The sequence below is a fragment of the Melanerpes formicivorus genome, unplaced genomic scaffold (assembly GCF_026170545.1).
Source record: "Melanerpes formicivorus ecotype bairdi unplaced genomic scaffold, bMelFor1.0.p_v2 SCAF_31, whole genome shotgun sequence".
Taxonomy (NCBI): Eukaryota; Metazoa; Chordata; class Aves; order Piciformes; family Picidae; genus Melanerpes; species Melanerpes formicivorus.
The window spans coordinates 1-12184 of record NW_027142383.1 but is presented as its reverse complement, the minus strand read 5'-3'; the positions used below and the strand labels follow the sequence as shown (position 1 = coordinate 12184).

Sequence of the window (12184 nt, the reverse complement as noted above, 5' to 3'; positions counted from 1 at the left end):
TCTGCCAGCATCCTAGGATGGATCCCATCTGTTCCCATGGACTTGTGAGTATCCAAGTGGCTCAGCAGGTCCCGAACTAATTCCTCATGGATTTCCGGGGCATTACACTGCTCCCCGACCCCATCTCCCAGCTCAGGAGGGCACTCGTCCTGAACTCCTCCTGCCTTGCTGTTAAACATTGAGGCAAAGAAGGTGTTCAGGACCTCAGCCTTTTCCTCATCTTTGGTCACCATGTCCCCCTCCAGGTCCAATAGGGAGTGCAGGTTCTTCCTGCCCTTCCTAGGAAGCATCCTCTGTGATCAGGGAGAAACCATGGAAACCACCCATTAATATCAGCATCCTGCCAGAGAGGTCCTGGCTGGCCGGGCTGCGTGGGCAGCCGCGGCATCCCAGCTCACCAAGCACCTTCTCTTTCCCCAGAGCATCACCTTGGAGCCCCAAGTGCTCACCAGAATGGAAAGACAGACCTTTTGGGCAGGATTAAGATCAAGGCAGACCCAGCATGGGGTTGCAGAGGGTGGTTTTGAGCCGCCTCTCATCCCACTTCTGAGACACTTCTACTTCCAAACACCAACCTGCACATCATCACCAGACTCCTGCAGCTGGGCATTTGTGGAAAAGCCTTTCAAAGGGATAAAGTCGTGGGGAGAAGGGGGAGGAGGAAAGGGCTTGTTCATGGAATCATAGAATTGTTAGGGTTGGAAGGGACCTCAAGGATCATCCAGTTCCAATGGGAAAGGAGCTGGGGGCGGGGCAGGGGAGGGTTGGGGGGGGCACAGAAGCACAGAATCATATCAGGACAACCTTTATTAATAACTTTTTTTTAAAAAACACACTAAATAGACACTTTTATTGCTTCTTATCTTTTCTTCCTTCTTTCCTTTTCCTCTCTTTTCTTTACCTTTCTTTTCTTTTCCTCTCTTTTCTTTTCCTATCTTTTCTTTTCCTCTCTTTTCTTTTCCTCTCTTTTCTTTTCCTTTCTTTTCTTTTCCTCTCTTTTCTTTACCTTTCTTTTCTTTTCCTCTCTTTTCTTTTCCTTTCTTTTATCTTTTCTTTTCTTTTCTTTTGGTTGCTTTGCTTTGCTTTTCATTGCTTTTCATTGCTTTTCATTGCTTTTCTTGCTTTGCTTTTCTTCCTTCTTTTCTTCATTCTTTTCTTCCTTCCTTTCTTTTCCCTAAGGAAAGCTGAAGGGGGAAAAAAAAACACTTGGGGAACCCCAAATGCAGGTGAAGGTGGTGGTACCGGCGTTAAACAGAGACATCCTCCTGGACATGGACCCGGAGGGGGCAGATGCGGAGGGGCTCATGCACGGCGCCCACGGCCGCGGGCCCCACGTAGAAGTAAGGGTAGACGGCGGTGCTGAACTTCTTGTGGAAGGTGTAGATGTGGGCCCGGCGGTCGGCGTCATAGAAGGACAGCTCCCCTTCGTCGCAGTCCAGCTCCACCCGGATGCGCTTGACGCTGCCCAGGGCGGTCTCCAGGCGCGTGGCGTTGGAGGCTCCGTCCATCTCGATGTCGATGCCGGGCAGGTGATAGATGTACCAGAAGCCAGAGCGAGCGTCGTGGTGGAAGGGACACTGGGTGCCGCTGGGCGGCCGAGCCACCCCCACACGCCAGTTCGTGACGCCGCCCAGGTCCACCTCCCAGGTGTGGAAGCCGTCTAAGAAGCCCCGAGAGCCCAGGATGCAGGGGGCCAAAGTGAAGCGCTCAGGGTTCTCCACCAGCATCTTGTAGCCACTGTTGGTGACGCTGGTGAGGTCCTCAGACACCTCAAGCCAGCCCGCCGCGGAGTTGGGGTTGAAGGTGAAGGGGACTGTGGTGGGGACATGTGTGTTAGGAGTCTGGACTGCTGCAGGGATGAGCTGATGGGGGGACAGTAGCCCTGCAGGTATCCATCCATCCTTCCATCCACCCATCCTTGCATCCATCTCTCCATCCACTTGTCCTTGCATCCATCCATCCATCCATCCATCCATCCATCCACCTGTCCTTGCACCCATCCATCCATCCATCCATTCATCCATCCATCCACCTGTCTTTGCACCTATCCTTCCATCCATCCATCCATCCATCCATCCACCTGTCCTTGCACCCATTATTCCATCCATCCATCCATCCATCCATCCATCCATCCATCCATCCACCTGTCTTTGCACCTATCCTTCCATCCATCCATCCATCCATCCATCCATCCATCCATCCACCTGTCCTTGCATCCATCCATCCATCCATCCATCCATCCATCCATCCATCCATCTGTACTTGCACCCATCCTTCCATCCATCCATCCATCCATCCATCCACCTGTCCTTGCACCTATCCTTCCATCCATCCATCCATCCATCCATCCATCCATCCATCCATCCACCTGTCTTTGCACCTATCCTTCCATCCATCCATCCATCCATCCACCTGTCCTTGCATCCATCCATCCATCCATCCATCCATCCATCCATCCATCCATCCTTCCATCCATCCATCCATCCATCCATCCACCTGTCCTTGCACCTATCCTTCCTACCATCCATCCATCCATCCACCTGTCTTTGCACCTATCCTTCCATCCATCCATCCATCCATCCTTCCATCCATCCATCCATCTGTCCTTGCACCCATCCTTCCATCCATCCATCCATCCATCCATCTGTCCATCCACCTGTCCTTGCACCCATCCATCCACCCACCCACTCATCCATCCATCCATCCATCCCCCAGCTCACCATGGAGAAACACACCCTCAAGGGTTTCCCTTCTGGGGTGCAAATGCCCCAAAGCAGCCTTTACATTCTCTACCTCCCCTCCTCGGGCCCATCAGCCACAGGCATGGCTGCTCCATGCTCCTCTTCTCTCCAGAACCCACCACCCTTGAGGCTGCCCCATGCAAAAGCTGTTTGAGCTCGTGCTGGGACAACCATCCTTTGGAGGGGGACTCAGCACCTCACCTACAGTGATGATGTTGAGCATCTTTTTCCACACGTTGTACTGCACTGAGCCCAGGTACTTGGCAACGTCAAAAAACATCCCTACAGGCATGCCCTCTCATTCCTCAGCTGTACAGGCAATCCTTGGGTAGGGACAGAGGACAGAGATGGGTCAAGGATGGAGGAAGGCAGTGGGTTGGATCCCCTGGCACCCCATGTTTTGGCAAAGCCTTCCCCACTAACACAGTCCATCTCCTTTTGGGCTTTTCTCCACAACCCAGGAGGGTAGACACTGATGGTGGGACGATCTCAGCACCAACATCAAGGTTTTAATGCTGCCCCCAAGACCTGCGGTGCTGCTTTGTGTCTGCATGTGTGCTCCTTCACCCTGCCCAGAAGCACCAAGGGGTGCTGCCTTGGCCTTGGGGCCCTCCAGTACCACCTTCTGCTGGAGCACCCAGACCCAGAAGGGATGTGCTGGTACAGGAAGTCGCTTGGGGCAGTGACCTCACTCTGCATCCAGGCAGGAGACCCCATTCAGGGAGGGATAGTGGGGGCTCAGCCACCTCCAGCACCCTGTGCCACTCGGCATGGGATGCAGTGGGGACCAGGACTTACCTGCACTTGCGGTTCTTGTGAGCCTGCAAGAGAAGAAGACATCGAGCATCAGACCCCCACTTGTAAAGAGTCCCAGGGGCTTATAAACACCCAAAGGTTCGCCCACCACTCTGCACGAGTGGCAGGAGGGTGCCAGGGCAGAGGTGGCACCCCGTAGGGCATGGACTTTACCATGAGGAAGGTGTAGTCGTCCTCCTTGAGGTCGTTCTGGAGCTGCTTGGCTTCGTTGAGCAGGGTGTGGCAGTTCTCCAACAGCTGCTTCATCTTGCCCTCGATGAAGTCCTGCTTGTGCTGCACCTCCTCCTGCAGCTCGTCCAGCAGTGCCTGCTCCTCACTGCACAGGAAGCTGTGCAGCTTCTCAAACTCCTGCTTGATCTGCTCCCTCAGCTGCGTCACCTCCGCCTGCCCCGTGGAGGGATGTCACCACCTCCCATCAGAATCCACAGCTCCCCTGGGCTCCCCCAGCCTCCTCCTGAACTTTCCTCCTGAGCCTTCCAACCAGCTCCAGTGCTCAGGGACTCGCTAGGCTCCCACTGGGATCCTCCACTCCACAAATCAATGTCCCAGCCAGCCTCATCCCTCTGGTGCTCAATTCCTCATTGGAATCCTTCCTCCCCCCCAGCAGCGCTCCCCTCGCTCAAGGACAGAGCAGCCCAGGACAGTTCCACCCCAGAGCCAGCTGCACCTCAGGGGTGTGTGTGCACGTGTGTACACGTGTGCCAGGATCAGGCCCTACTGGGGAGGGGCCACACACCTGGTTGTGTTTCAAGATGGCCTCGTAGGCACGATGGGCGGTCCCAAAATCCTTCACTTTATCCCGCAGGGAGGTCTCCATGTTCTTCAGCTTGGCCTGTGGAGAGGAAATGCCTTCAGGAACCTCACAAGCCTATGCCCAAGTGGAAAAAGAGCACCAAACCCAGCAGGGTAAGGTTAAGCAGGATCCTCGCTCGAGTCAAGCTTTCCCCTCCTGCAGCCTGAGATCTGCCAGCGCTGGATGGGGTCAGTGTGGTGCGGGGCTGGGCAACGCGAGCCTGGGGAGCTTTGCTCCGTGGTGAATCCTCCCTTACATTTTTAAACCCTTCTGCTGGTGCACACTCAAATCCCTGCCTGTCTTGGTGCTGACAGCAGCTCCCAGGGAGGCTCAGCACCACGGGCAGATGGCCAGGCCTTGTCCAACAGCAGCACCACGTCCTCCCTGCAACATTTGAAATCTGGCTCATCCCCCACGGGTGACTCAGGGAGGCAGCAGCTGCTTTCCTGGATGGGAAACGCAGCGGGGCCTGGCACGCTGCCCAGCTGCTGGCCAGAGCCCCATCCTCTCCTACTCCTCCCCACACAGCCGTGGCCCATCCTGCCCCGCAGGGCCCGGGGTTGTGTCCCCATCCTACATCCCTTCCTCGGCTGGGCAAATTGTGCAACCACTCCCAGCCTCGAGGCACCGCTGCAACAATCAGCTGCTGCAATAACCAGCATGTCTGGGTCCAGCCCGGCCTGCCCGAGGATCAACAAGCCAAAGAAACGTGGGGACCAGCCCACCCTTCAAAACCCCTCAAAGAATCCGCCCACTCCCCTTCCCCACAGAGCAAACCGCTGGGGCAAAGCATGCCAGCTCCTTGTCCTCCAGGCAGAAGAGTTTGGCCTCTTGGTGGTGCAGGGGACAGAGGGCGGCTGCCTGGCCTCGCCGCTGTCGTTCCTCCTTGAGGATCTTCTCCACCAGGTTGTTGAGCGTGTGGTTGATGCGGAGGTCGTCCAGCGAAGAGCGCTCCTTGCACACGGGGCAGACGTGAGCGCCGTGCTCCCAGGAACGGGTCACGCAGCCCTTGCAGAAGTTGTGGCCGCAGCCCAGCGTCACGGCTTCCCGAAAAGGGTCGTAGCAGATGGGGCACAGCAGCTCTTCCTTGAAAGTGGCCGTGGGGGACGTGGTGGCAGAGGCGGGCACTAAGCTGCTGATCGAGACGCTGGCTTCCCTCTCCATGGCACTGGAGAGAGAAGCGATGGATGGAGGGAAGCCGGAGCAGGATTTCCCGAGAGCCCCAGTTGGAAAAACAGCCCCGTTCCTGATGCAATCGTTTTCCTGCCTGTGACACCCCGCAGCTCCCTCCCCGGGCAGGCACCAGCCTGAGTGACACCGGCCCGGGCCACTGGCAGCCACCAAGGGCGGGCAGGCACCGGCGAGCGTGCCGGGATGAGCCGGCAACGTGGGGAAGTGAGCCGGGGGTGGCCGGACCCTTCGAAGGTCTTGTCCCTGTGTTCGAACCCTCAGCTTCGGGGTGGTCCCCGGTACGTGACCCCCACTCCCGAGACTCTTCTCCAGTGCCACAACCCCCTCGGACTTTCCGGTGTCCGGTCTCGAAGCACCAGACCCCTTCGGGGCGGCTGTGCCACCCGGTCCCCGGACCTACTTCCCTACCCCTGGTGCTCCTCTGCTGCCCGGTGCCCCATTCTCAGTGCTGCTCCGATACCCGGATCGGGACGCTCATCCTAGGTGCCCGGACCCGGACCCTCTCAGCCATGGCAGTGCCAGTGCCCGCTGCCCCAGTCCCGGTGCTGTTCCGGTGCCCTGACCAGGGCTCGCAGTCCCGGAGCTGCTGCGGTGTCCGGACGCCGACTCCTCGGTGCCCGTGCACATGGGGTGCCCGTGCACATGGGGTGCCCAGCGCTGGATGTGCGTGCGGATGTGTGTCTTACCACTCCGAGGGCGAGTAGCAGCGCCTGGAGCGGCCTCTGCGCCGGGCAAGGCGGCGGGAGGGGGTCCGGCTGCCCGCCTGCCGGTAGTGTGGGGCTCAGCCCGTGCCGGCGGAGGTGGAGGCACCGAAGGGGCGGGACGGAGCGGGCGGGGGCCGGCCTGAAGCCTCTGGGGCGGGACCTCGCCAGGCACAGCCTCACTACCCCTCGCCCCCTCTCCGGAGGCTCTGCCGTCTACCCACTTGTTCGCCTCCCTTTGTGATTGCAGGAGCTGGAGTTTGCTCTTTTCCCGAGTTCCCAAAAATTCCCTGAATATCGAGAGCCCTGCGGAGAAAGACCTGGGGGCGCTGGTGGGTGAAAAGCTGGATGTGAGCCGGCAATGTGTGCTCGCAGACCAGACGCCAACCGCGTCCTGGGCTGCATCCAAAGCAGTGTGGCCAGCAGGTCAAGCGAGGAGATTCTGCCCCTCTGCACTGGTAAGACCCCACCTGCAGTGCTGGGTCTAGCTCTGGGGTCTTCAGCACAGGAAAGATATGGACCTGTTGGGACAGGAGGAGGCCACAATCATGATGCAAGAGCTGGAACCCTTCTGCTGTGAGGACAGGCTGAGATTTGAAGTTGTTGTTCCGCCTGAAAAGGAGGCTCCAGGGAGACCTTATTGCTGCCTTTCAGTATTTCAAAGGGACCTACAAGCAAGATGGGGAGGATCACAGGGAGGTGGTGGAGTCACCATCACTGGAGGTGTTTAGGAAGAGACTGGATGGGGTGCTTGGTGCCATGGTTTAGTTGATTAGATGATGCTGGGTGATAAGTTGGACTCGAGGATCTCAAAGGTCTTTTCCAACCTGGTCTATTCTATTCTATTCTATTCTATTCTATTCTATTCTATTCTATTCTATTCTATTCGGCATGGGTTATTGGTGATCTGGCAGTGCTAATGGTTGGAGATGACGATCTTAAAGGTCACTTTAAACCAGAACAATTCTATGCTTCTAATCTTCTCAGCAGGGTCTGATGTGACAGGACCAGGGGAGATGGTTTTAAACAAAGAGGGGGGAAAATGATGCTTGGTCTGTGCTCCTCTGTCACATTACTGCAGGAGTCATCATGGAAATCACAGCTGTTGCCCATGACCTGGAAAGGACCACAATGATCCTAGGACACTGGCTGGCTTTTGGTTAGAATAGAATAGAATAGAATAGAATAGAATAGAATAGAATAGAATAGAATAGAATTAACCAGGTTGGAAAAGACCTTTGAGATCATCGAGTCCAGCCTATCACCCAACACCATCTGATCAACTAACCCATGGCACCAAGCACCCCATCCAGTCTCTTCCTAAACACCTCCAGTGAGGGTGACCCCACCACCTCCCTGGGCAGCACATTCCAATGGCCAATCTCTCTTTCTGGGAAGAACTTCTTCCTACCATCCAGCCTGAACCTCCTCTGGCACAGCTTGAGACTGTGTCCTCTTGTTCTGGTGCTGGTCACCTGGGAGAAGAGACCAACCCCCACCTGGCTACAACCTCCCTTCAGGGAGTTGTAGACAGCAATAAGGTCACCCCTGAGTCTCCTCTTCTCCAGGCTAAGCAACCCCAGCTCCCTCAGCCTCTCCTCATAGGGCTGTGCTCCAAACCCCTCTCCAGCTTTGTTGCCCTTCTCTGGACACCTTCCAGCAGCTCAACATCTTTCCTAAACTGAGGGGCCCAGAACTGGACACAGGACTCAAGGTGTGGCCTAACCAGTGCTGAGTCCAGGGGCAGAATGACCTCCCTGCTCCTGCTGGCCACACTGTTCCTGATGCAGGCCAGGGTGCCCTTGGCCTTCTTGGCCACCTGGGCACAGTGCCGGCTCATGTTCAGCCTACCATCGACCAGTACCCCCAGGTCCCTCTCTACCTGGCTGCTCTCCAGCCACTCTGACCCCAGCCTGTAGCTCTGCATGGGGTTGTTGTGGCCAATGTGTAGAACCTGGCACTTGGATGTGTTCAGTCTCATGCCCTTGGACTCTGCCCATCTGTCCAGCCTGTCAAGGTCCCTCTGCAGAGCTCTCCTACCCTTTAACAGGGGGTAACTTGTCTGTAACTGGGAGCACTGGGCACAGCAGAAGGCAAATATCCCCAAGCTGATGCAGCATGAGGCAGCTCAGAGCTGGGGACAGCTTCTGCCTGGGCTTGTGAGATCATAGAGTCAGAGAATGGTTTGGATGGGAAAGGATCTTTCTAGGTCATCCAGCCCAACTATCCTGCAGTCAGCAGGGACATCTTCAACTAGAGCAGGTTGCTCAGAGCCCCATCCAACCTCACCTGGAATGTTTCCAGGGGTGGGGCATCTACCAAGAGACTTCACCTTGCAATGGCAAGGACAGGAGTGACTAAAGGGGCTGTCAGGGAGGAAGGTGAAGGTCTCTAAGCATCCCACCTGTCAGGACCTCCTCAGCCAGCTCGGTTGCCATCCTCTTCTTGGAACACTCCAGAGGGCCAGCACTGTTGAGGAACCAGTGATGAGGCTCTTCCCAGGGCAGCCCCAGCAGCTGGCTGTGGATGATGCGATCTGCATCCAAGGCTTTCTGCATCAGCCCTTTGGCTTCCTTCTCGTTCATGAGGCAGACCTCCAGGAACTTCTCAGCATCAATGGCAGCAAAGTGCCTGTGCAGAAGGGAGATGGCCCATGGAACCAGGCTCTGTGCCTCAAAACAACAGGCCAGCTCCTCCTGCACCTCACTTAGGTGCTCCAAGGCCTCATCATGGTTAGGTGCCCGAGCACAGCTCACCTCATCCTCCTCTGCACCTCCTTGCAGTGTCCCTCGATGGACTTGCAGTAGGCTGCCAGGCTCTGCTTCTCTTCCTCAAACTGCTTCTCTTGGTTGGCCAGTTTTGTTCTCAGGTTATTGAGCAAGCTGTGGAGCCTGGGGAGGGACAGCACAGCTGGGCAACCCCAAAGAGACACCTTTGGGCATACACAGCTCACATGAAGGCTTTGGGACATGGGGCTGCTTACCTACTGGTGACTGCTCTGTGCCAAGGCCTGACTGACCCTGATGCAGCTGGCACAGGTTGGCCATGGCCAGACAAATTGCTTTGGGTTTGGATAACCCCTGCCTCTGCCCAGGGGTGGGTCGGGACAGAGCTTGTTGGCCTATCCTGGGTGATGGTCTCTACACAAAAGGGCACAGGGCAGAGCCTGGCTTCCAGTGATGGATCTTTACCTGTTGATCTTCCTCTTTTGCTGGGAACTGAGGATCATGTTCTCCTCATCCTGCTTCTTGAGCACCATGTTTGGGGAAGGGAGGAGGGACCGAAGTTGGGCCCAGCTTTCAGTCTGTGGGCCACAGAATGGGCCTCTCTCCTCCACCTGAACGTGTCCAGACCAGGTGTGAGAGTCTAATGTCTCTCTCTATGTGAGTCAACAAAGTGATAGCAGAGCCACTGGAAAGAAGGTGGAAAGAATCCTGTCCACCAATCCTGGATGCAAATCAGCTTGTGATTGCATCGTGATAACACGGGACTACAACAATGGACCCAAGGACCCAGCCATCACACCTTTAGGGCAAGATAATCTCCACCTGTTTCCTGAGCCTTGTCTGGATGGAGATGGGGTAGATGGAGATTCTTCCCCCCTCCAGCCAGGATCTTGTCCAAACACACAGCAATACACAGAACCTAAGGATTATTTCTTGCCACTGGAATTCCTGAGGGACAATATTTGAATACATACCTAAGGACTAAAAACTGTATAAAAGACTGGAGCAACTACTGGTTTGTAGAGAGAAACAGGAGAGAGAAACAGAGGAGAAAAACGGGGAGAAAAAGGGAGATGAAGGAAAACACAGGAGATGGGCCAGGCCGCTGAGAAGAGAAAGCCGGGACAATGCTGATCCGGAGAAAAGAAGCTGCCCGGAGGACCACAGCTCCAGCCAAATCCTCAGCACCCTTTCTCTACAGACCCAACATCTCCTGCAGCACCTTTCCTCCACAGACTTTAACTGTCTTGGGGGGGATGCGGGGTGTGGTAATATAATTCCTTTCCTCTTCTCTCTCTCTTCTATCTCTCATCTCTCCCTCTTTATTTTCTCCCTCTCCCTTTCTTATTCATGTAATAAATAGTCTAGCTGTTGATACTTTGGCCTCGTTTGTGCCTTTAATTTCACAACACGGGAATATTTAAAAGAACTGTGTCTCCGGACCGAGACATCTAATGTCTCCGGACCTTGACATTTAAATGGCGTAGTCGGCAGGATTCCCGTGCAGTGAAAAGTATCACAGCAAAATTATTGCATTTCTGAGAACCCCAAAATGTGTGTGTGTGCCTGAGACGTACTTTGAGTACGAAACGAGAGTGGGGTCCAGATTCGCGTTTTCACTCGCCCGAGAGGGAAGTGGCCGGAGAAGGACGAAGTGAAATTTTCAGAGAGACTGTGTGGGAGTTCTCAAAAGCTTTAAATGTGTGTGCTTTCTCGGGGAAGATTATCTGGGGTACAACTGTTGGTTTTATAGTGTGACCTCCTCGAGAATCCTCTGTACCCTGCTTTAAATGTGCGTGCTTTCCCGGGGAAGATTATCTGGGGTACAACTGTTGACTTTATAGTGTGACCTCCCCGAGAATTCTCAGTACCCTCTTTTAGGAAACCCAATGTTGGTGATATTTGTGAAGTGTGGCCTTCCCGAGAAGCCCAGTATTGAAGCAAAAGTTGAGAAACTTCTGCTGGTGTGTGTACTCTCAGGGAAACAGAGTGGCTCTTCCCTAATAATCACAGGGTTGTTGTCCTAGTGTAACAAAAAATTTGAGGTACAAAAGCTGAGAAGCTTTTGCAAGTGTGGGTTCTCTCAGGGAAATAGTGTGACTTCCTTGAGAAGCCCAGGTTGCTGTTGTTTTTTCTTGTGTGTGACCCCTCCTGAGAAATCTATTGTGCATTTTTCCTGGAGAAGATTATTTTGGAGTAAGCCTTTTAAAAGTGTACGTTTTTCCAGGGAAGATTTTGCTGGTACAAACAGTGTTTTGATCTGACTTCCCCGTGAAACTTAGTGCCCTATTAAGAAATGCTTTGTGAAACAAAAGAGATGGCCAGGAGTGAGCGGTTTTTTAACCTTTTAGAAGTTCATGGTGCCCGCCCATCTGTACAGGTACTTGACTGGGCCCGTGAAAATTGGCATAATTTCCAGAGTGTGGCTGATAGAATTGTGGCCCTGCAGAAAGATGCAAGAGCAAAAGCCGGGAAAGGCAAAGGTTTTATTTGTGCGGTTTTAGGTGCCTGTTTAGCCGCCTCAGTGAAGGAGAAAGAGGAATGGCATGAGCAGGAGAATAAAACTATTTCCTCTTTGCAGGACTTAGTTTCGTCACTACAAAGCCATGTTGCCACTTTGAAAGACACAGTGGCAGATCTTAAAATTCAATTGGAAAAGGAGAGGAGGCAAAATTCGTATTTGGACTCAAAAGAGGGTGTGAATTACTTGGAGTCTGCCCCTATGTGCCCTCGGGCAGAATTGACAGCGGCTAAGGAAGCTGCTGCGCATATCAGGCCTCTCATTAAAACTGAAGTTTTATATGAGGATGGGGAGGTTACCCTCACTATCACAACCAAAGAAACGCCTTTCTCCTACACTGAATTGGCCAAAATTCGTACAGAATTTGCACGCTCTGCTGAGGAATCTGAGGTGGAATATGTCTGGCGAGTTTCAAAAACTGGAGGTGATCAGATTCTGTTAACAGAAGCTGAAGCCATGGGGTATTGGGGTGATAATATTTTTCTAACTACAAAAACCAGAAGTGGACCCCTAAGCCTTACTCAGAGGGCTGCCTATTGGGCAGGGGGGTTTGATCCAAAGGAGAGGGGTGAACCCCTAACTCTGCAGGGAGGGATGAATCAGATAATGGAGAACGTGCAAAAGGCTGCATGCCTGCAGATGATTTATGAAAGGGAACTAAGGCATCATTTTGAATCTCCCCTTTCTCTCCTGGT

The 12184-nt window shown here is 54.2% G+C and overlaps 1 protein-coding gene across 1 annotated transcript; it reads right to left on the bottom strand.

Moving 5' to 3' along the window:
* Positions 1-1068: 1068 nt before the first annotated feature.
* On the bottom strand, positions 1069-6347 carry LOC137449656 (E3 ubiquitin-protein ligase TRIM35-like). The gene is given in 7 exon segments (XM_068155373.1): positions 1069-1813; positions 2943-3064; positions 3540-3562; positions 3711-3941; positions 4294-4389; positions 5128-5518; positions 6228-6347. Coding segments are annotated over 6 exon segments (1425 nt in total). The 5' UTR covers positions 5515-5518; positions 6228-6347; the 3' UTR covers positions 1069-1247.
* Positions 6348-12184: the final 5837 nt, after the last annotated feature.